Genomic DNA, 25,773 nt, shown 5'->3' on the forward strand with positions numbered 1-25,773 from the left:
GCTTAGAAATTATTTATTCCGTTTTGTTGCTCATGTGTGAAGTTGATGTTTCAAACGTTCTTCTGATCTTTTATGTATTTACTCATGTCATAATTCCTGTAACACTGATGTATATGTTATTTCGATTCTTTTGTAAAGCTTGTACTACAAATGTTATCTGTATTGTTATGTTCTTTAATGATGTATTTTGTACCTTTGTAATTGTATTCTCATGTTATAAAATGGTAATTGACACCAGTTCATCATATTAGTAACTTGTAAGTTACATTTCACTGCACACATTTCCGTTGGTCATACTATATGGACAATATGTGAGAAGTAGGGACTGTTAGTGTTTGCATGTGTGTTGATAATTCAGCAAGGGACTGGATAACAGCATTGCTGGTACTAAGGACAATTCCAAAAAATTTGTGAGTGCACAAGTGGTGGTTATGGACTTGCTATATTATCTGCAAGACTCTTCAATGGTGATTGTGCACCTGCACAGTCACAACAGATGGCTGCTGGCCATCTCTACAAGGACTACAGTGGGTCTGCATCTTTGATGGCCCACCAAAACCATTATTTCTACAAGGACTGCAGTGGGTCTGCACCTCTGGTGGCCCACCAATACCGTAATCTCTACCAGGACTACAGTGGGTCTGCTCTGTGATGACCTACCTACCAATCTTCTTCAAAACGTCGAATGACTCTGCTGTGGGTTTGCTCTGTTGTGGCCCATTACCTGTCAGCATGTCAAGAGTCAGCACTGTCTTTCTGTTGGAAGGACAACACTACTTCTTCAAGACTGCATGGACATCCACTACTTCCGTGTGCTTTGTCTTTTACTGCTCAGACTTTGATAAAAGAAACGGCAGTTTTACTGTGATGAATGATCAGGACTGTCTTTATGGACTGTGAGAAAATTTTAGCTTTTGACCAACATTGTATAAATAAGTGTGTGCATTTGATATCTTTGTTATTGTAATTATGAAAAATTTTTTCAAATCATTATTGGCCACTGCCCAAAAATATTTTGTAAAATTTTTTATGGGGAGCATGGGGGCTATGTAAGTAGGCTGTTTATGTTTTATTTATGTAAATAGGCTGTTTATGTTTTCTTATTGGCAACGTTACGTAGCGCTCTGTATGAAAATCACTGGCTGTGCTGTGTGCAGTCTGTGGCTAGTTTGCATTGTTGTCTGCCACTGTAGTGTTAGGCAGCGGCAGCTGGATGTAAACAGCGCGTAGCGTTGGGCAGTTGGAGGTGAGCCGCCAGCAGTGGTGGATGTGGGGAGAGAGATGGCGGAGTTTTGAAATTACATATATTATGACTTTTGATGATATTAAGGTAAATACAGTGTTTGTTCTCTATTAAAATCTTTCATTTGCTAACTATCCCTATCAGTAGTTAGAGCCTTCAGTAGTTTGAATCTTTTATTTAGCTGGCAGTAGTGGCGCTCGCTGTATTGCAGTAGTTCCAGTAAAGAAGATTTTTGTGAGGTAAGTGATTTGTGAAAGGTATAGGTTAATGTTAGTCAGGGCCATTCTTTTGTAGGGATTTTTGAAAGTCAGATTGCGTTGCGCTAAATAATATTGTGTGTCAGGTTAAGCACAGTCTTGTATAATTGTTCTAAGGGGACGTTTCAGGAAGACGGAAGTAATGAGGAGTAGCAATAAGAGTTTAACCATAAACTTAACATCGAAATCGGAGGCAACGTAGGGGAAGTGAAGGAATTCTTACATTGCAAACAAAGTGAGACAAAGAGAGCACTCTTCGCTACAAGAAGTCTATTTGTTTAAAAAATATAGATTAATATGAGGACGAGATTACTGAGAATGTTCGTGTGGAGCGCAGAATTGCTTGTAAGCTTATCATGGACTGTGAGAAAATAAAAAAGAAGTGAATCACAGGTCTGACATGCGGTATTATATGTTGAAAATTATGTGACTGATAAAATAAGAATGGAGAGGTTCTCTGCAAAATCGATGAGAGAGGAAGAGAGATTGAAATATATCCAACAAAAAAATGAGGACGTTGTGGGACTCTGTGATGAGGCAGTAGGAGCAAGAAAGGAAGTCGTGACTAGTTAGTCAGAAGACTGATGACCTAAAAAAAGAGGACAACAAATTCTAAATCTGCTACTTTCTTTATTTCTACAGTTTCTGCCCTTCTCTTACGCCTTAATTTACGGGAAGTGCCATAGTAGTCAAGGAACTGGTTTGCTATACAGTAGCACGGGATTTAAATGTCGAGTTGCTCATCCCAGATTACGTTTTCTGTGTTTTTTGCCACTCATTTATATTGCTGGTGGCTACACTTGGCTCATCGCAAAACAATAAGAATGAATCTCCATATGAAACGTCTGGGCTACTGCCTCTAAACTGTAGTCCAAACCGAGCAGTCCACAGTGAGTAGGCGCCAGGGCGTCGAGCCTTAAGTGCGACACTGTGGCAAGCCAGTGCACTGCATAAAATGTGACGCCCAACATCTCAGGAAAGCTGTGTATGAGAGGGGAAACCAAAAGTGCTTTGCGAACTACACTGATGCGCCGAAACATTCACCTTTGAAACGCAATATGGCAGCGACTCTTCGTGGAGTGGATTCGAAAAGGCATTCGTAGGTTTACTTAGATGTCTACGCAAAAGTCACGTAACTCCCGTAAATTAAGGCCAGTGGTTTACAGGTGCGCAACAGGCGCGCGATATCGTCCAGGCTAGATGCCGGGTTCACGTCAAGAGAATTTGGTGGCCAAGACATCAACGTGAGTTCAATACCGTGCTCTTGAAACCACTGTAGCACTGCTCTGAAAAAAAAAAAAATGAAAATTTGTGGTAAGATCTTATGGGACCAAACTGCTGAGGTCATCAGTCCCTAAATTACACATTACTTAATTTAACTTAAACTAACCTACGCTAAGGACAACACACACACACCCATGCCTGAGAGAGGACTCGAACCTCTTACGGGGAGAGCCGCGCGAACCGTGACAGGACGCCCAAGACCACGCGGCTACCTCGCGCAGCACTGCTCTGACCTTGCGACGCAGTTGTCCCGCTGGGTGACACCATCACCGTCAGGGAAGCCATCAAGCGCGAACGTGAGCAAGTGGTGCCGAATAATAACCACGTAGGCCATGGAGTCTCCAATTACTACCATGTCAAATGGAAGCTCACGCGAATGTCCCTCAGAGCCTAATGCTGTTGGCCCCACCCCCCTCCCCGTCGTCCTTGGCGCGGTGCGTATTTCGAGGAGCTTGAATGACGGCGTAACTGATTCATCCAATCAGGTGACAAGTTTCCATTGATCTGCGGTTCCACGACGATGGCTCACTGCCAGCCAAAATTGGTCAACATGAGAATACGCATGGGTCGATTACTGCAGAGTTGCACGTTCAACAAGTGAACGGTCTGCTCGAAACACTTGTGCTTGCATTTTCCTGTGTTGTCAGAGCTGCCTTCAGCCACTTTCCACACATACGACAGTAGCACGCGGACAGTGACATCGCCGTTTCCCAGATACTCGTTCCATGTGCCGACCCTTAGCAATCTGCCCTTTATCAGAGTCGCATATGGCAGTGTATTTCCTCAGTTGCAGCCTACTTCGTCGCTAGAATGATTCCTCATTCGACTCGGCACCGCTTGTATACTATATACGTGCCCACAACGATATATATATATATATATATATATATATATATATATATATATATACTCCTGGAAATGGAAAAAAGAACACATTGACACCGGTGTGTCAGACCCACCATACTTGCTCCGGACACTGCGAGAGGGCTGTACAAGCAATGATCACACGCACGGCACAGCGGACACACCAGGAACCGCGGTGTTGGCCGTCGAATGGCGCTAGCTGCGCAGCATTTGTGCACCGCCGCCGTCAGTGTCAGCCAGTTTGCCGTGGCATACGGAGCTCCATCGCAGTCTTTAACACTGGTAGCATGCCGCGACAGCGTGGACGTGAACCGTATGTGCAGTTGACGGACTTTGAGCGAGGGCGTATAGTGGGCATGCGGGAGGCCGGGTGGACGTACCGCCGAATTGCTCAACACGTGGGGCGTGAGGTCTCCACAGTACATCGATGTTGTCGCCAGTGGTCGGCGGAAGGTGCACGTGCCCGTCGACCTGGGACCGGACCGCAGCGACGCACGGATGCACGCCAAGACCGTAGGATCCTACGCAGTGCTGTAGGGGACCGCACCGCCACTTCCCAGCAAATTAGGGACACTGTTGCTCCTGGGGTATCGGCGAGGACCATTCGCAACCGTCTCCATGAAGCTGGGCTACGGTCCCGCACACCGTTAGGCCGTCTTCCGCTCACGCCACAACATCGTGCAGCCCGCCTCCAGTGGTGTCGCGACAGGCGTGAATGGAGGGATGAATGGAGACGTGTCGTCTTCAGCGATGAGAGTCGCTTCTGCCTTGGTGCCAATGATGGTCGTATGCGTGTTTGGCGCCGTGCAGGTGAGCGCCACAATCAGGACTGCATACGACCGAGGCACACAGGGCCAACACCCGGCATCATGGTGTGGGGAGCGATCTCCTACACTGGCCGTACACCACTGGTGATCGTCGAGGGGACACTGAATAGTGCACGGTACATCCAAACCGTCATCGAACCCATCGTTCTACCATTCCTAGACCGGCAAGGGAACTTGCTGTTCCAACAGGACAATGCACGTCCGCATGTATCCCGTGCCACCCAACGTGCTCTAGAAGGTGTAAGTCAACTACCCTGGCCAGCAAGATCTCCGGATCTGTCCCCCATTGAGCATGTTTGGGACTGGATGAAGCGTCGTCTCACGCGGTCTGCACGTCCAGCACGAACGCTGGTCTAGCTGAGGCGACAGGTGGAAATGGCATGGCAAGCCGTTCCACAGGACTACATCCAGCATCCCTACGATCGTCTCCATGGGAGAATAGCAGCCTGCATTGCTGCGAAAGGTGGATATACACTGTACTAGTGCCGACATTGTGCATGCTCTGTTGCCTGTGTCTATGTGCCTGTGGTTCTGTCAGTGTGATCATGTGATGTATCTGACCCCAGGAATGTGTCAATAAAGTTTCCCCTTCCTGGGACAATGAATTCACGGTGTTCTTATTTCAATTTCCAGGAGTGTATATATATATATATATATATATATATATATATATATGCCGTGTGGCTAGGGCCTCCCGTCGGACAGACCATTCGCCTGGTGCAAGACTTTCGAGTTGACGCCACTTCGGCGACTTACGTGTCGATGGGGATGAAATGATGATAAGGACAACACCAGTCCCTGAGCGGAGAAAATCTCCGACCCAGTCGGGAATCGAACCCCGGCCTTAGCTATGACATTCCGTCGCGCTGACCACACAGCTACAAGGGGCGGATATATAAAAGTATCCAGGCACTTCGGGGGCACTTTCAGTGAATGCTGAATGTTGTGGTGGAGTGACAGCTCATTCTTCCTCAAGACCCGAAACTAGAGAAGGCAGGGATGTTGGACCCTGGAATATGGAGCGATGGTGCAAATGGCTCTGAGCACTATGGGACTTAACTTCAGAGGTCATCAGTCCCCTAGAACTTAGAACTACTTAAACCTAACTAACCTAAGGACATCACATACATCCATGCCCGAGGCAGGATTCGAACCTGTGGCCGTGGCGGTCGCACGGTTCGAGTCTGTAGCGCCTAGAACTGCTCGGCCACCCCGGCCGGCAATATGGAGCGATGTCGAAGTTAGAATTCATCCCAGAGGTCTTCCATTGCGTTCAGGTGCAGACTCTGGGCAGGCCAGTCGATTTCAGAAATATTATTATCCACAAACCATTGCCTCACAGTTTCTGCTTTACGAGAAGGTCCACTGTCATTCTGACACTGTCATCGTTTGAGAAACAGTTCCTCTACACGTTACAGAAGGCTGTAAAATGGTTTCCTATCCTTGAACATTTAACGTTTCCTTAAGCGCAATAAGGGTACCATACTTTAACCACGAAAAAAAACTAACTCTAACATTACCCTCTTTGTACTTTGCTGTGTGCTTTATGGCAGGTAAATATCTCTGTATTTTGCGACAAGCATGATGTAACCCCTTCTCATCTGCGTCTGCTATGCTAGAACAAGTTATGGATTCCCACAATATTAGTCGGAAGCTAGCAGCACCCAGACCAGGGAAGTGCCGTCCGATACGTAGGTCGCTGTTAACACCACAACACCAAACGGCTGCGTTTGGAGTGGGTCCTTAAATGGGAAACATGGACTGCTGATGAATGGTGTCGCATTGTTTTCAGTAATGAATCACATTTCTGCACTACCCTGGATAAGTATCATCGTCCAGTATGGCAGCCAACTGGGGAGAGGTCCCATTCCTACAATGTTCAGGACAGCCAAGGCATTGTTACTGTCGTCATGGGTGTTGGGGGTCATCAGTGACAGCTCCTAGTGATGGAAGGAACTCTGATGGTACAACGGTATGTCACAGAGATCCTGAGTAGCCGTGTGTTACCCATCACGCAACGGCATCGTGACGACATTCTGCAATAGAACATCGCTCGTCCACAAGTGGTACATGTGTTTATGAACTGCCTACAGGGAGTTGAGGTGCTCCCTTGACCAGCATCACCATCACATTCGTACTCAATCTCAATAGAACATGTGTGGGACCAGCTTGGATCTCATCTTCGTCCCACTGCTGGTGCTCAGAATATCAACCACCATTTACAGCAGTTGTGAGCCAGTTTGCGTCAGGAGAGGATACAGTCGTTTTATGATGCCCTTCCCAACCGAATCAATGTACACGTCCAGGACAGTGCGGGTGCATTGTCATACTAGTAAGTGGGTAAATATATTGCGGACGACGCAGCTGTGTAAGCTTTATAGAGGACCGTTGCATGGTAATAAAACTGTTGAAAAATTCAATAACAATGGTTGGTGCGTAGAGTAGTTGGTGTCCCTGAAAAATACTGAATGAAACAAATTAGTGCAAAACAGTGAAAATACTGCTTTTTGACCGGCCAGGTTAGCCGAGAGCGCTAATGCGCTGCTTCGTGGACTTGGGTAGGCGCGCCGGCCCCATGTCGACTCTGCCCGGCGGCGTAACGACGGAGGCCTGTGCGCTGGCCAGCCTGGATATGGTTTTTAGGCGGTTTTCCACATCCCCTTAGGTGAATACCGGGCTGGTCCCCACGTTCCGCCTCAGTTACACGGCTCGCAGACATCTGCACACATTCGCACTATTTGATGGATTACACCAGACGAAGACAGTTGGGCTACACTAATTCTATCCTGGGGGGGCACGGGGTGGTGGCAGGAAGGGCATCCGGCCACCACTTAAATTAACCTTGCCAATTCCGATTAACCATGCCGACCCTGCGTCATTGCGGGAAAAAGGCACAAGCAAAAGAAAGAAAGAAAGAGTGAAAGTACTGCTTTTTGAAGTGCACCGTCGCTTGTGAAACAACGGTACCTGTGTCCTACGTTAATATAGTTGTGACAAAGACTGATGCCATGTGAATAGTTACTATAGGAAACTCAACGAATTGTAATTCAGTCATGACAGCGGTTGTCCACAGAATTGTGCGATAATCTTTTTTGTAACTGTCCCTTGCCAGGTTCGTATGGTGTAACAGAAGTCGGAGATATGGTTAAGATATGAACTGTACGATTTGTCAGTGCAACAGTGGCGTATGAATTCTTAAGTATCTGCAGTCAAAGATGTTAAAAGAAAGACGTCAAGCATCACGAAAAAGAATGGTCTTGAGTTCTTAGAAGGTGTGTTCCGAGTCTACATACACTCCTGGAAATGGAAAAAAGAACACATTGACACCGGTGTGTCAGACCCACCATACTTGCTCCGGACACTGCGAGAGGGCTGTACAAGCAATGATCACATGTACGGCACAGCGGACACACCAGGAACCGCGGCGTTGGCCGTCGAATGGCGCTAGCTGCGCAGCATTTGTGCACCGCCGCCGTCAGTGTCAGTCAGTTTGCCGTGCCATACGGAGCTCCATCGCAGTCTTTAACACTGGTAGCATGCCGCGACAGCGTGGACGTGAACCGTATGTGCAGTTGACGGACTTTGAGCGAGGGCGTATAGTGGGCATGCGGGAGGCCGGGTGGACGTACCGCCGAATTGCTCAACACGTGGGGCGTGAGGTCTCCACAGTACATCGATGTTGTCGCCAGTGGTCGGCGGAAGGTGCACGTGCCCGTCGACCTGGGACCGGACCGCAGCGACGCACGGATGCACGCCAAGACCGTAGGATCCTACGCAGTGCCGTAGGGGACCGCACCGCCACTTCCCAGCAAATTAGGGACACTGTTGCTCCTGGGGTATCGGCGAGGACCATTCGCAACCGTCTCCATGAAGCTGGGCTACGGTCCCGCACACCGTTAGGCCGTCTTCCGCTCACGCCCCAACATCGTGCAGCCCGCCTCCAGTGGTGTCGCGACAGGCGTGAATGGAGGGACGAATGGAGACGTGTCGTCTTCAGCGATGAGAGTCGCTTCTGCCTTGGTGCCAATGATGGTCGTATGCGTGTTTGGCGCCGTGCAGGTGAGCGCCACAATCAGGACTGCATACGACCGAGGCACACAGGGCCAACACCCGGCATCATGGTGTGGGGAGCGATCTCCTACACTGGCCGTACACCACTGGTGATCGTCGAGGGGACACTGAATAGTGCACGGTACATCCAAACCGTCATCGAACCCATCGTTCTACCATTCCTAGACCGGCAAGGGAACTTGCTGTTCCAACAGGACAATGCACGTCCGCATGTATCCCGTGCCACCCAACGTGCTCTAGAAGGTGTAAGTCAACTACCCCGGCCAGCAAGATCTCCGGATCTGTCCCCCATTGAGCATGTTTGGGACTGGATGAAGCGTCGTCTCACGCGGTCTGCACGTCCAGCACGAACGCTGGTCCAACTGAGGCGCCAGGTGGAAATGGCATGGCAAGCCGTTCCACAGGACTACATCCAGCATCTCTACGATCGTCTCCATGGGAGAATAGCAGCCTGCATTGCTGCGAAAGGTGGATATACACTGTACTAGTGCCGACATTGTGCATGCTCTGTTGCCTGTGTCTATGTGCCTGTGGTTCTGTCAGTGTGATCATGTGATGTATCTGACCCCAGGAATGTGTCAATAAAGTTTCCCCTTCCTGGGACAATGAATTCACGGTGTTCGTATTTCAATTTCCAGGAGTGTATTCTTTCTCCCACACACATATAGGTAATGATCATGGCTATTGAGTTAAGGATTTTCTCACGTATTTGGAGGCGAACCGACAGAGATTTATAACCAGTCACTACCGGCGAATGGAATCTGGCTGGAGTGTACTTACATCGATAAACTATACACACCTCCGTTAAAAGCCTAATATGGGGTTCAAAGACGGAAACTAGCTAATGGATTTCAGTCATAAATACATACGACAGTAATTTGTGAAAGGAAGAAAACTGCATTACTGTATTTATATGTTATTAATATCTTAAAGCTAAACATCATTTCTGTGTGACAGCGTATGTTGCTATATTAGATTATTATTTCCACTGTGTTCACAGGTCTCCTCACCGGGCCGTTGCTGAAGAAATTCTCTATTCGTCAAGTGTCCATCGTCGGCAGTCTGTTTACTGCGGGAGGCATGTTCCTCACGAGTTTCGCCAACTCATTCACCCACATAATCATTACTTACAGCTTGTTAATAGGTCAGTTAATTGTTTTAGTTTGTGAGTATTCTTTATGTAGTTTTTTCTTGTGCCTTTTGGTTCCCTCTCCGTCGCCACTTTCTCTCCCTTCCTGTCTCCCCTTTGCGATTGCAGACTCTCCGGGACTGTCCCTGAGCTTTTCTCCAAACTCTCTTACATTCTTTCTCCTCTTTTACCATGTCTTGTCTCTCATTTCGTTTGTGTGTCTCTTCGAATGTATGCAGCGTGGATCTGCACAATCAGTTCATGATCTTGCAAATGATATAACTGCAGATTATAAACATTCACGCTGCTTCCAACTTGGCTCTGAGATAGACTCTGGACAGACCTCTCCCTGTGTCCGAGCCCATCTGCAGCTCATTGTCGCTGCAATTGATGCTGGTTTGATCACTGATCTCCCGTCGTCTACCAGCGCTCTACCAGCGAAGCACCAGCCAGCCTGTGGCCAACATGACGTCGAATAGCAAACTGTTGCTTGGATAACCCAGTTTACCGCTCTTGCGCTTCCCCATTGGTTTGAGTACTGGAATCCCATCAGTAGCCAGCGCTCTGCTAATGTGCCAGGAGCCAGCATGCACATCGACCGAGGGGCACTCTGTTAGGACATCGTTAGGACTGACCAATGACGCCAAGCTGTACTCCAGTTGAGAGACTTTATCAATGCCCCTGAAGTGACTACTGTTTTCTTTTTCACATCATAACTGTGAATTGTTTATTATGTGTTGACCAAGAAATTTGTTTCTTTCATTATATCCTGAAGCCGAGTTGGTTACATACCGTCCTTGCCACCACTTAGGGACAAAAGACATAAATTTGACATTGAATCTAATAGATATAGTCCAATAGAAGTCCCATGTTTTATTCATTCAAAAGAGAAATTTGTTTCAGTTACGCATAATACTCGTATAGAGGACCGATAAATATTTTATTCGACGAAAGTTTCTTCTCACCGTGCCTTTCGTTTAGGCTAAACAGAAACAAAAGCATCCTATCAGGCTATATGTGTGAAACAGGGTGAATGAAGCAATATTTGGATGCTGGTTTCCAGCACCTTTTAGGTCAGAATACGTCATTTCTGAGAAGGCGACGTTTCTCCATGCAAGAATACTCCTTACGCACTGAACCGTGTCCAGATGCATCAGTAACGCCGCTTAATGAGAGAAAATCATTGTTTTTCTCTTTTTCACTCAGGATGAGACCATGTAAATCGCAAAACACAGTCACGATTTTTCCGCGAACACGACGATATTCATGTTTTTCAGTGCCTAATTCCCTCCGCTCTCCGACTGATAGAGCATACAGTTATGTTTCTACTGTTGTGCACCGACAACACAGATCCATCGTATTATGCTCCACCTTTTAAAAACACAAAACTTTGTCTTCTCCTCCTTGGAGCCTTTTATTTTGTAGCCAACGAGCATGGCACTTGTTTTGCAGTAAGTGTTTTCATCTGGAGCACTTGATGCAGCGTTTCACGTACTTGTGTACATTACATTCCTACCTTCTTTTCATTTATGTCTCTTTTCGTCCTCCAAATATTCGGTACAGACTGTCGCTGACTGAGGTAAGAGCGCGTAGTGAAGATTATCCAGCTGGGCTTTTGGCATGGGAACAGTTGACATGGAAACAGTTGGCTCACTGTATGAAAGACAAATTTTTAGCATTGAACATTGTTCCTACGGCATGGAAATGGTGAGTCTCTGAACACGAATTCATATTCAAAACATTCTCTGCCCAGTGGCTAGAGAAGTTTGCAATGGAAGCACATCAACCTGCCCACACCCTTCTCCTCCCCCCTGCTTGCCTTATAATCATGATCCTTACTACCAAGGCCCAATACATGCCCATTCCTTCTCGAAACATTTTCATTAAGGGGCTCCGGAACGCCCTATACTTGCAATGTTAAAATAACGCTTATAAATTACATCTTTCCTCACAAAGTATTTGAGGTAGGAAGTTGAACTTTTTACAAATTATTTATTGGAATATGGGCTACAACCTAACACAGGGATTTTACAAAATTTTAGTTTAGTTATTAAAGATGATTTTTTTCAATTGTAATGAAAATTCACAACATTTTTTTGCAATTTTTTATTTATATATTCAAAAATATACAGTTTTTTGGAAAAATGCTGTGTTAAATTATGCAGAAGGTACTGTGTAACATTTACTGAAAGTTTGAAACAAATATGTTTGGAAGATCCTTAGAAAACATGTAATTAGTATGAGAAAATAAAAGTTTTGGGAATCGAGTTACAAAGATTGGATTAACTTTTTAGTGCATTCCAGGTCCATAGGATGGATTATCTTCATCCTCTGCAAACTCCTCCTCCAGCTTCCTCTTGTTCCTCCTCCTGTTTACTCTTGCTTGTATTTCTAGACTCTTTACAGCCCTGTCTGCAGCCCGAAGGCGTTCCTTGTCTAAAGCAAGCATCGCTCGTACCATGTTAGAATGTTATAATTTACAGTAATAACACATACCTTAGGCTTTCCAACATTTCTCCTTTTCTTAAAAGCCTTCAGAGGATTTCTAATAACTTTACTTTTACTCATTATTATACTTCAACAAAACAGAGACTCAAGAAACAGAATTAATTACGAATATTTTCGAGATAACGACAGAGTAAATAAACATGAAACAATCGGCAATCACACCAGCGATATATATTGAACCATCACAGGTTAGCCACAACATATACTTTATCTCACATCACTAAAATGTACCTGATGAACACGGACGTTATTAATAACACCATTTGACAGCAGTTTAACAGCGCCACAGTGGGTCACGCCCATGTAGAACACATTTCAAAAAAAATTTAAAAATAGTTGTAGTCTTCGGAATTGAATAAATTATATATCTATTAAAAGGTAATAGTCTGCAGATTCAGAAAACGCAAAAAAGTAAAAATTTAACTTTTCATGATTTTGAGCCTTTCCGGAGCCCCTTAAGCAAAGTTTCTTTTGTAGGCGAACAATAAGCCACATTTTAGCGCATCTGATTCGCCTGTACGATGCACAGGTCTCGGTAGCGGCCTCGTCGAACCGTCCGGTTTCCTGGCCGTCAAGAACTACTTTCTCAAGAAACGGGGCAGCGCCGTCGGCATGTCTACAGCGGGCGGCAACGTGAGCCTGATGGTGATGCCGTACCTGGTGTGGGTGCTGCTGGAGACCTACGGCTTCGGCGGCGCCATGCTCATCATGAGTGGCGTGTCAGCGCACGGGCTGGTGGGCAGCCTGCTCTTCCATCCGCTCGAGTGGCACGCCGCGCGCCGACCAGTCGCCAGAGAGCTGGAGCCACTCAAGGGTGAAGCCGAGGCTGGCGCTCTCCGCTCCCCAACTGAAGTTGGAAGACGTCAGGAAAAGCGATCGAGGCAGGGCGCCTCTGACCCATCGCTAGCTACCTGCGAACTGAGCAACACAAGTGGTGCTCCACCCAGCCATCTTGGTAAGTGGTGATTCTACTAACAGTACATCCACCAGAGAAAGTTATGATGCTATGTTACACAGCTGTGACCTGGTTATCAATAGAGTCTTGCTTTCTGTGCTTAAGTGTCATATATGCATATCCCTTTCCTCCAGACCGCACCCGCCCCTACAGGGATGAAATACGCACAAGTATTAATCTTTGAAATATAATGATGAACAATTGAACCAGAGGTAGATAGGATTTTTGCCACTTTAGCAAATGAAATAGTTAGGAAGAATACATGATATAGGCACTTCGCTGCCTGTTCAGTTGCCACATTCGACTGAGGGATTGGGTATTGCTGCCTTCTTAGACTAGTGTGTGCGTCAGTAGTATTGGCATGTAGGTAACTGCAGTCAATGGCACCTAGTCAGAGCAGCAATTGACGTTGTATCATCTGATCGCCTCTGTTTTGCAAGATTGAAATGCAAGATTTGTGTGTGTTTGTGTCATGTGAAATACATAATAAATTCTGAATCTGTGAATTGTCATGATCTGTTACTATTTCTGTTTCACTTGTTACCAGTCCATGCTAAAAAGGTAACACATTTTAGTCTTCAGACGTAAACACTGCCTGTATTTGTAGCAGGTACTTACAGGATAGACATCATATGACATACTTTCACAATTGATCTGAGCGATTTCAAATGGTTCAAATGGCTCTGAGCACTGTGGGACTTAACGTCTATGGTCATCAGTCCCCTAGAACTTAGAACTACTTAAACCTAACTAACCTAAGGACATCACACAACACCCAGTCATCACGAGGCAGAGAAAATCCCTGACCACGCCGGGAATCGAACCCCGGAACCCGGGCGATCTGAGCGAGTTCATAGGGATCACGTGACCTTTTAAGTTGTACATACTTTGGGTCTTTCACAGCCCATTCTGACTGGGACCTACTGAGAGTATCTGACACAAATAAATTACATATTCTCAAGTTTAGTACTCATGATCAAAAATGTGCACCTCCCAACTGTCACTATCAGTGAGCTCAAATGGTAACAATGAATCGAGTGCTCACACATGTTCATATTATTTAGCTTAAGAGTAGTGAAATAATGGTTTATTAGCAAATTACTGTCCTATCTCACGTCCTCAATTTGAAATACAGAGACCACTATCTCTGAAGTTTGCCTATGTAGACCTCAAGACCTAAGCTAAATATCAGATTTTGCTGAGCAATAAAACTGCTACCCTCTGGACTCCTGACAACGAGTAGGAGCACCTACCTTGGACCACCGACATCAACACTGAAGCATAGCGAACATATCTGGTCCAATATAAAGGGCAATTCTTCTGTGAAGGACATTGAAAGGACTTGAATACATAATCTTCTAGTGTCCATATTATGCACATGTTACCTAGAGTCCGCAATTCGTGGTCTTGCCACGGGGTCCCGGCTTCGACTCCCGGCGGGTCAGGGATTTTTTCTGCCTCGAGATGAGTGGGTGTTGTTTTGTCGTCTTCATCATCGTCATTCATCTCCATTACGGTTGGAGGAAGGCAATTGCAAACCACCTCCGCTGGGACCTTGCCTAATATAGCGGCGCTGGTCTCCTGCATCGTCCCCTACGCTCCTCGGAGAATGGGACCTCATCATCAACATCACCTATGAGAGGCACTTTCTTTGTCGTATTTGAACACAATAATTAAAGATCAGATTCAGAGGAATATACTTGAGAGACTTGTGGAAAATTTGACAAGGAGAACTCAAAAAGAGTACTAAGAACAGAAAGTACAAAATGTATGATATGTTAATAGATGCTAATATGGCATGAAATACTTGGAGAAATACAATCTGGAAACGTGTTGGTTATTAGGTTCAACATTATAGTTTTGGTGTCGCAAAGCCCTGTCTAATTCCGGTGGATGAAATGTCAGAGAATACCAGAATTCTCTATTTACTTCCCGGCATTTCAATCAATGTATTGTATGTCTGATAAACACAGACTTAGCTCTCCTAGAAAATTCATCTCCAGGAAATTACTACTTAACTGTCTGTGTATTCGATTATTCCACGCTGACCGGGGTGCCCGAGCGATTCTAGGCACTACAGTCTGGAACCGCGCGACCGCTATAGTCGCAGGTTCGAATCCTGCCTCGGGCATGGATGTGTGTGATGTCCTTAGATTAGTTAGGCTTAATTAGTTCTAAGTTCTAGGCGACTCATGACCTCAGATGTTAAGTCGCATAGTGCTCAGAGTCATTTGAACCATTGTTCCAGAAATATTGCAGATTGTTATTTAGTATTTGCTATTAACTTATCGGCGAAAGAGAGAAAGCAACTGCTATGAGACAGCCATTGCAGAAATGAAAGCTGGATCAAGCTCAGTGCTTATTGTCAGATTGTGAGAAGTGCGAGGCTTAGGACAGACGACGATGACACGAGCTTCGGTATTGGACAATACCAACTTCCGTTTGAAGTTATTTCACCTGCAACCCTCTTGCAGGGTTTTCTTCTGGTCCTTACATATAGGTACCATCAGTTGCACTAAATTTAATGGAACGTATTGATGCTACCGAAGTACCGATGTTGTTTATTTTATTTACGATTATTTTTGTTATTTTTTAAATTATCGTACCACATTAGTCCTGAAGGCAGTGTGGCCATCGCAGAGTGAGCTAGGCACTCGCCTTTGTTGCCCAGGTTTCGGATGTGTATATTTCAGAACTGCCTCACAATTTCTCGATATCATACTTTCAGTCACAGCACATCAGCCAATATGTGCAGTTCTCGCAAAGGAAAGTCCCAAGGAAAGTGAAGAGCCAGTCGCTGTATCCTGTTCTGAATTTGTTGCAGTAATCGGATGTGGGCGTCGGCAGCATTGGCCCAAGCAACTGCGGTATGTCCGAGGAGAGCTTGTATGAGGCACTTATACACTCCTGGAAATTGAAATAAGAACACCGTGAATTCATTGTCCCAGGAAGGGGAAACTTTATTGACTCATTCCTGGGGTCAGATACATAACATGATCACACTGACAGAACCACAGGCACATAGACACAGGCAACAGAGCATGCACAATGTCGGCACTAGTACAGTGTATATCCACCTTTCGCAGCAATGCAGGCTGCTATTCGCCCATGGAGACGATCGTAGAGATGCTGGATGTAGTCCTGTGGACCGGCTTGCCATACCATTTCCACCTGGCGCCTCAGTTGGACCAGCGTTCGTGCTGGACGTGCAGACCGCGTGAGACGACGCTTCATCCAGTCCCAAACATGCTCAATGGGGGACAGATCCGGAGATCTTGCTGGCCAGGGTAGTTGACTTACACCTTCTAGAGCACGTTGGGTGGCACGGGATACATGCGGACGTGCATTGTCCTGTTGGAACAGCAAGTTCCCTTGCCGATCTAGGAATGGTAGAACGATGGGTTCGATGACGGTTTGGATGTACCGTGCACTATTCAGTGTCCCCTCGACGATCACCAGTGGTGTACGGCCAGTGTAGGAGATCGCTCCCCACACCATGATGCCGGGTGTTGGCCCTGTGTGCCTCGGTCGTACGCAGTCCTGATTGTGGCGCTCACCTGCACGGCGCCAAACACGCATACGACCATCATTGGCACCAAGGAAGAAGCGACTCTCATCGCTGAAGACGACACGTCTCCATTCGTCCCTCCATTCACGCCTGTCGCGACACCACTGGAGGCGGGCTGCACGATGTTGGGGCGTGAGCGGAAGACGGCCTAACGGTGTGCGGGACCGTAGCCCAGCTTCATGGAGACGGTTGCGAATGGTCCTCGCCGATACCCCAGGAGCAACAGTGTCCCTAATTTGCTGGGAAGTGGCGGTGCGGTCCCCTACGGCACTGCGTAGGATCCTACGGTCTTGGCGTGCATCCGTGCGTCGCTGCGGTCCGGTCCCAGGTCGACGGGCACGTGCACCTTCCGCCGACCACTGGCGACAACATCGATGTACTGTGGAGACCTCACGCCCCACGTGTTGAGCAATTCGGCGGTACGTCCACCCGGCCTCCCGCATGCCCACTATACGCCCTCGCTCAAAGTCCGTCAACTGCACATACGGTTCACGTCCACGCTGTCGCGGCATGCTACCAGTGTTAAAGACTGCGATGGAGCTCCGTATGCCACGGCAAACTGGCTGACACTGACGGCGGCGGTGCACAAATGCTGCGCAGCTAGCGCCATTCGACGGCCAACACCGCGGTTCCTGGTGTGTCCGCTGTGCCGTGCGTGTGATCATTGGTTGTACAGCCCTCTCGCAGTGTCCGGAGCAAGTATGGTGGGTCTGACACACCGGTGTCAATGTGTTCCTTTTTTCCATTTCCAGGAGAGTAGATAGCGAGAACGGTGTGGGTTAGGAGCGTAGAGTGTCAGTTGAGGACTGGATATAGATCCCTGAGTCGTGAAAGGACCTCGCCACGGCTGTTTCCTTCACGATGACGGATGGCAGAACTGCTGGCACTATCCTCTTCGTTATGCTGATGGCCTGAGTCTTGTTTAGGTAGAAAGTTAGCCACAGTTTTGTCTCCCAGTGGCCAAGTTGACTATCGCTGTCAGAAGTCTCTGCTGTAGTATCCGTGCAATAAGGCTTTTGGTGCACAAGGCTCTCCATCAGCTTCACACATTATATGTGGGGGTGTCCGTGGTATACAATGCATGTAGGAGCAATCCAAACACCAACCTCTAATGTACCCTGGTGGCGATGGGATGACGTGATGACACTGTCGGCTGCACACACATGGAAGGTACATCCATCCAAGTAGTTGCACAGAAGTAGCACGTGCAGTGCTGGGACTCCATGTGTTAGCGTCTTATACAATTGACCCTCATGTCAAGGAGTCGAAAGCCATGGTGACAGAGAGCAGCAGAGCTCCAGAGAACTAGTGATGGTTAGCGGACTGCACTGCATCCTCTACCAAAAGCAGAAATTTGTGAGCTGTAGAATGACCATTCCGGAATTCGAACTGGATATCAGGTAAAAGGTTTTTTGACATCTACATGGTCCAGGAAACGTCGCAGGAAGAGACGCTCAAACATCTTTGGTCCACCAGAGAGTAGACTTATTATTTGATAGCTTGTTGTGCAATTTGAATTTTTTCCAGGCTTGTGGATGGCCACGGTATGTGCATACATCTGTACTGCAGGAAAGTCTCCAGCCCTCATTTCTGTGTTAAAGAGGGCCACCAAGTGATCAACTGTTTGCGATGGCAGATGTAGAAGGATGGTGTCGGACATCTGGTCCATCTTTCTAGTCTTCCTTGCTGTTAGGCAGTGAATCTGGCAGTGGATCTCTTTAGCAGCAGTTGGTTCTAATGCTTCAATTACCTGTGTTTCAAGGATCTTGGCAGCATTTCGTGAACCAGATATCCATCTGCTTGGTCCATCAGTTCGTCTATTGGCTGGAAATTGGTTGCAAATACGTCCGTCAAGACTCGCTGACTACCGTATTTCCAACTTGAAATGGAGGAATCCCTGTTGTTTTGCGTAGGAAGCACCATGCCTCCTTCCAGGCGGAACCATCACTGAGTTTTAGGGTGGCCACTCTGTTCACTGACATTTGGTTCTTGTGCTCGTCGATCTCCTTATGTATTTCTCGCCTACGTGGTTGAGCAGACGCTTCGTTGCGGGATTTCTAGTAAGCTACCATTCCCGTACAACCCTGTTCTTTTCGTAACAGCGACTCACAGACTACGTAGTTGCTGTCTTGCCTCTTCCAGTGGTGAGTCCTCTCTAGCTGCGTGCACAACACTGCTTGAAAAATGTTACAGTGCAGTACCAATTACTTCTCGTGATGGGCCAGGAAAATTTACGTCGCCCGCCGGAGACGTTCTGGAAAAATGTCCCAGACGGTTTTATTCGTGGCAGTGCCCCTGCTTGGGATGAACATGGCCTCGGCGTCGACCGTGTGGTGGACAACTCTGCTATTAGCAGCGGACATGTGCTTGCTGCCGGAACTCCCAACCTGCTGCTAAGCAGTTGAATGTAGTACGACATGTTCTCACCTATACGATTTGCGAATGGCCACTAATGCCGAAATTGGAAAATCGTACGAACAAAATGCCATAAAGAAGGGCAACCAACAACCGAGTTAGAACCATTACATTGTCCTTTCTAATTAAAGGAGGGGCGTTCATTAAGTAATGCACCTCTCGGTCACTTTCGGTAGAAAAAATGGGGAATTTGTTCTGGGACGTCGTGGAATATTCTCGCTTCCGCCACTATACTTTCGTGAAGTTATGAAAGGCAGCGACGCTATACGTACTTCCAAAATGGCGTCTGTAACGAAGGTGGATTCCAAGCAGAGAGCTGTAATTGAATTTTTTTGCGGTAAACCAGAGCATTTATGTTATTCCTAGGCGCTTGCAGAATATCTACAGAGATCTGGCAGTGGACAAAAGCACGGTGAGTCGTTGGGTGAAGCATCAGTCATCATCGCAACAAGGTCTCTCAGACATGTCTGATTTCCCACGAGCCAGCCGGCCGCACACAGCTAAGACTCCTGAAGTATTGGAACGCGTACATATTCTCATTGGAGGTAACGGACGGATCACAATCAGACATCTCGCTGCATAACAGGGCGGCTCTATTGGTCCACCAGCTGGGGCACTGAAAGGTGTATGCCACTATGTTTCTCGCCGCTCAATGTAAAACCATGAATAGCAACGAAGGACCATCTGTGCCGAATTGCGTGCGCGTCGCGAGGCTGATGTTTTGTCTAACATCGTCACAGGTGATGAAACGTTGGTTCATCACTTCGAACAAGAAACAAAACGGCAGTCAGTGGAGTGCTGCCACACCACACCACATTACGCTCGGGAAACTGATGAAACGACGTCAGTGTGTTCGTCTCCACATAAATGTAAACAAACTTCTTCATGACAATGTAAGACCTCACACAAGTCTGCGCACCCGAGAAGAGCTCACAGAACTTGATTGGGCTGTTCTTCCTCAACCGCATCTCGCACCTTCCGACACCCATCTGTTTGGTCCAATTACTATGCATACTGTGGGAAGCAGTACGCGTATGATGGAGAGGTTATTGTTGCAACAAGACGTTGTTCCGACATCGATTAGTAGAGTGGTACCACGTAAGTATATAGGGCAGTGAGGTTGTGGAAGGCGGTCGCATTGAATGGAGATGTGGACAAATGACTAGGGCATAAAATGATTTTGTGGAATCCAGAGTAAAACCAAAGACATATTGAACGCCACTTGTATTATTGTAAAACTTGTTTCACTTCTATCCAAAAGTGGCACCCATTAGTTTATTTACCTATAGATCCTGGTAGTCGCAAATTTCATATTCACAAAGACTGTGAGAACACATATTGGCTGGCAAAAAAGTGTGTCACCTAGAAGATATGGTCGGATTGCAATGAAACTTCACATACACGTACAACAACAGCGGATAAAGAGACGATTATATTTCTAATTATATGTCACAAATAGAACGACCGCCAGAGTGCATTAGTGTTGTTCGTGTTTAGAGCTTCTCACCAGGTCTGGAAGGATATGTAAGGAGCGAGAACATCCTCAACATCGTCGTCTGTATGCAGTACATGAAAGGCAGCTGATGCTGTTTAGCGTTCTCACCCAGAAATCATCATCATCAGCAGCAGCACAGTCAGATGTAGAGTGATCATTGTTAACGACACAAAGATGCCGTGTACCTGTGTGAGTCCTGTCGGAGTTTTAAAGAGAATTAATTTTTGGTCTCCATTCGGTCGTCTTGTAGAACTTTGCAATATCCAGATTTGTGGGGAATTTGGATATGAATGGAGGCCTGTTGTTGGACGGCATGGAAACGTCAGGGCAGTATACTCTTCGACAAGGTTCTGGTCAACTGCAAATGACCATCACAATGGAGGATCGAGGTGTTGTGCACCAAGCATATAGTAATTTCTTCATATCTGCCATACTATAACAAGTAACGGATCTCTGCTACATTATGGGTCATCCCGCACCAATGGTCAGAGACCATTAGTAGCCAGACTAGCGAATTATCGTCCCTTCTGTTGGCTGTCGTTACACCACAATACAGCTGCACTGGGAGTGGCGCCATGGCTAGGAAGCAGGGACAGCTGATGAATGCTGTCATATTGCGTTCAGCTGGATTATAATCGTCAGCGAGTACGGCAACGAACTTGGGACAATCCCCATTCCTCCACGACTTTGGAGAGACCCAGCGGTGTTACTCCTGGTATCAAGGTTTGAAGAGGCACGGGTATGACTTCAAGTTGTGGCTGGTAGTGCCTCTGATGGCACAACAGTACATCATGCACAGGCTATGTCCTTTTTGAACAAAATAACATCCATCGACACATAGCATGTATGTCTATGGCTTGCATGATGGTGAAGTACTCTCATGCGCAGCGATATCCCCAGATATGTCTCTGATAGGAAATGTGTGGGACCAACTCTGATGTTAACTTCGTCTCGGTGCCTATATCCAGAATAACGAGGATTAGTTCGTCCAATAACTTTTGTATCTGGGGATCAGAACACCCTGATGAAGCTCCACAATATCAAATAGATTATCCAAGATTAAACATCTTCTGGACATGTGCATGACCCACTATATTTCACTGGCACTATGGTAATAGTTGTGGGCCACCTTGCCACAGGAGACGATACAACTGCTTCGTATGCCTTTCCCAACATAATCAATACTTATTTTCAGGCCAACATATTTTCAGGCCAACGTCATACAGATAAGAGGCCTGATGCAGCCAAGTCATGCGTAAATATGACTCGATTTTGTAAGCGCTGAAATTACATCGCATACCCTCTCATCCCGTGGTGTTTCATATCGTTTCCTATTCGCCTTCTGGGCGCTTCATTTACCAGGCGGTCTATATCTCTCGAATACCTGGACAAAGGACTACATTCCTGTATATGAGCAATTGTTTAGAAATTCACATTGTTTTTAATGATTTATGTTTTGTTAGTGGACGTTTGGTAGCAAAGTGAAGAAGACTTATAGTGTGGATGATGAATAAGAATAGCATGTCTCCTAACGGCAGTGACATTTTGAACTCACTGGGACTGTTACAATGAGGACAGATTGCTCGTAGTTTTAATTAAATGAGATTTTTCTATTGATTTTGAATGTTACTGGAAATGTGGGGAAGCGGTGGACTGGTCCAGTTTAATTGATTCATACCGAACCATACGGTAAAAACAGATTAAAACGTAAGTTTTCAGCATTATGTGTAATGTAACCAAATTCCGCTACTTACCAGAGCAACTGAGGGGCGATTCGTTTGTGTCAGATGCAGAGAAACGGCCCCTTTGGCGTCGCGCCGTAGCCTTCATGGACCTGGACCTGCTGCGGAGTGGCGTCTACCTGAACGTTATTGTCGGGACAGCAGCCATGGTGACCGGCACCATCAACTACGGCATGCTGCTACCCTTCTACCTGCAGCGGCACGTCGGGTTGACGCTTTCAGACACGGCGCTCGTCCTCACCATGAGGGCGGTCGGCGACTGCCTGGCGCGCTTCGGCGTCAACTACTTCACGGACCGGTTCCACGTCCGGCCGCGTGTCACCTTCCTCGTGGGTTCCGTCCTCAGTAGCCTCTGTCGCTCAGGTGAGTCACTCTTCCTTACTCGTCGTAGTGGGTCAACTGCTTGCATGACTGTTAAGGGGCTCCGGAACGCCCTATACTTGCAATGTTAAAACAACGCTTATAAATTACATCTTACCTCACAAAGTATTTGAGGTAGGAAGTTGAACTTTTTACAGATTATTTATTGGAATATGGGCTACAACTTAACACAGGGATTTTACAAAATTTTAGTTCAGTTATTAAAGATGACTTTTTTTCAATTGTAATGAAATTTCACATTTTTTTTGCAATTTTTTATTTATATATTCAACAATATACAGTTTTTTTGAAAAAGGCCATGTTAAATTATGCAGAAGGTACTGTGTAACATTTACTGAAAGTTTGAAACAAATATGTTTGGAAGATCCTTAGAAAACATGTAATTAGTATGAGAAAAGTTTTGGGAATCGAGCGACAAAGATTGGATTCACTTTTTAGTGCATTCCAGGTTCATAGGATGGATTATCTCCATGCTCTGCAAACTCCTCCTCCAGCTTCCTCTTGTTCCTCCTCCTGTTTACTCTTGCTTGTATTTCTAGACTCTTTACAGCCTTGTCTGCAGCCCGAAGGCGTTCCTTGTCTAAAGCAAGCATCGCTCGTACCATGTTAGAACTTACCTTCATTCCCATATTTCTAAATACCTTGCACCTTACAATGTTGCCATCATTGAAAGTCGCAACAGCATCATACACACCAAAGTGAAGTGTTTCTATTCTAACAAATACAGTCTTGGGGATTCTCGACCATATAACACTATTTACACTTTCATTGGGGTTTTGAGTTTTTCCGTGAATACACTTTTTCAACAGTTCAGGTGCTGCTAAGTCCCTGAAAATAGGTTAGCCACAACACATACTTTATCTCACATCACTAAAATGTACCTGATGAACACGGACGTTAATAATAACACCATTTGACAGCAGTTTAACAGCGCCACAGTGGGTCACGCCTATGTAGAACACATTTAAAAAAAATTAAAAAAAGTTGTAGTCTTCGGAATTGAATAAATTATATATCTATTAAAAGGTAATAGTCTGCAAATTCAGAAAACGCAAAAAAGTAAAAATTGAACTTTTCGTGATTTTGAGCCTTTCCGGAGCCCCTTAAGGGTGCCTGTGCTATGCAGTATTGTGCTTACCGTCTTCTGATAGCACTCTGCTATCAGTTCAAGAGACACTGTTGAGAAACTGTGGATTTACTCTAAAAATGGTTCAAATGGCTCTGAGCACTATGGGACTTAACTTCTAAGGTCATCAGTCCCCTAGAACTACTTAAACCTAACTAACCTAATGACATCACACACATCCATGCCCGAGGCAGGATTCGAACCTGTGACCGCAGTGGTCTCGCGGTTCCAGACTGTAGCGACTAGAACCGCTCGGCCACCCCGGCCAGCCGATTTAGTCTACTCCTTTCAAGAACTATAGACTACCAACTAGGTTTACATACAATACTATGAGAATCCTAGTATTCAATCATTGAGGATATACATTATCGAAAAAAAATAGTGCGCCCTTTAAGAGGTCTCCAACTCACTCAAGATTTATTGCGGCAGCAGTGCATATGAAAGTATATGAAATGATTACGTTTAGAGTTCAGTAGCACAAGTGGTTCTGAGGTTCCAGATATCGACCGATGCTGAGATACCAATATTAGCCCGTGGTGTTGCCTCTATGGGCGACAATGGAGGTGCTGACTTTGACATCCAGTCGATCTTACAGATGGTGAATACTGTCCTGGGATACGTTATTGCATGCTTGTTCGACCTGTTCACGTTATACTGTACGAGTTGGTTGACGAGTTGCACGAGTCACTTCTCGTCCCTTTATATCCCACACGTGCTCGACTGGAGACAAGTGAGGAGACTGTGCTGACTGGGGAAGGTTCTGCCCGTCTTTCAGAGCGCATTGAGTTCCACGGGCAGTGCGTGGGCAAGCATTATCCTGTTGGAACAACTCATTGCCGTCTTGTTGCAAGAATTGCGGAGCAATGGGTCTAACAACATTTTGCACCTAACGAGTGGTGATTAGTGTCCCTTTCAGGAACACCAGAGTGAACGAGAGTTGTAGCTTATCGCATCCCAGACCATAAGATCTAGGGCGGGGACAGTGTGTCTAGGACGAATGCTCTCTACGAGACATTGCTTACTAGGTCAACGTCGTACATGTAAACGACCACCGCTTCCGTGCAGGCAAAATTTATTTTAATCGCTGGAGACCATGGCGCACCGTTCCATCTTCCAAGTGCACCACGGACGGCACTAGTCGAGCCGGCCATTTTTGTGCTGTGGCGTGAGTAGAAAACGGACTATTAGTGTGCGGCCCCGTAGTCCTGCTGGTAGCAACCGATGCGCAACAGTTGTGTTTCACGTCTGGGCCCACACGCCCTGTTATCTGTTCTGTGGAATCTGTACCGTCTGACACTGCTGCCCTTGCAATACGACAATCCTGGCGGGCGACTGTTCGGCGTTGACATTTGGAACCTCCTCTGCGTGCGTAAGAATCTTCGCGTGACCGCTGATACCAGCATCGTTGCACAACTGACGCAGCACGTCTAACCTGTGTGGCAGTTCGCCGAAAGGACCATCTCGCCACTTGGTAGGTCACAATTCAACTCCTTTCATCCCGCTTAAATGGCCGCAGGAAGCACGTATGGGTCTCCGTGGCATAGTTGCCTGCTTGCCTCACACGTCTGCACTACACTGAGCCCTCTGGCTGTGAACATTCCCTATTGAAGGGTAGACACAGATGGCGCTCTGGTAACTACGCCACTATGCTGTCTGTTGACGGACGACATTGAAACCACTGTCAATACATCTACTATTCCCCAGGTGGCATATGCCGCCATCATATCAAAATCGTGTACTTATCTTCCAGCAGTGTATAAATACTTCCTTTATTTACAATATGGTTCACAGCCATCAAACTTCGATGGAAAGGAAACTGATTTCCATATGTGCTGAGCAGCATTTTTGATAGTGTGTCCGAGAGTCAATGGCACATTACAATGATTTCATTTGGACTTCTTACAATAA

At 46.4% G+C, this 25,773-nt stretch overlaps 1 protein-coding gene across 1 annotated transcript in view; it reads left to right on the forward strand.

Annotated features, from left to right (window-relative positions):
* The window catches only part of LOC126191023 (monocarboxylate transporter 1-like), a 105,072-nt gene that overhangs the window by 62,097 nt on the left and 17,202 nt on the right, over positions 1-25,773 (forward strand). Inside the window, exons 4-6 of the mRNA XM_049931722.1 lie at positions 9,547-9,690; positions 12,713-13,138; positions 22,404-22,721. Of these exons, the coding sequence (XP_049787679.1) occupies positions 9,547-9,690; positions 12,713-13,138; positions 22,404-22,721 (888 nt within the window). The remainder of the gene's footprint in view (positions 1-9,546; positions 9,691-12,712; positions 13,139-22,403; positions 22,722-25,773) is intronic.

This window comes from Schistocerca cancellata, chromosome 6 (genome assembly GCF_023864275.1).
Source record: "Schistocerca cancellata isolate TAMUIC-IGC-003103 chromosome 6, iqSchCanc2.1, whole genome shotgun sequence".
Classification (NCBI taxonomy): domain Eukaryota; kingdom Metazoa; phylum Arthropoda; class Insecta; order Orthoptera; family Acrididae; genus Schistocerca; species Schistocerca cancellata.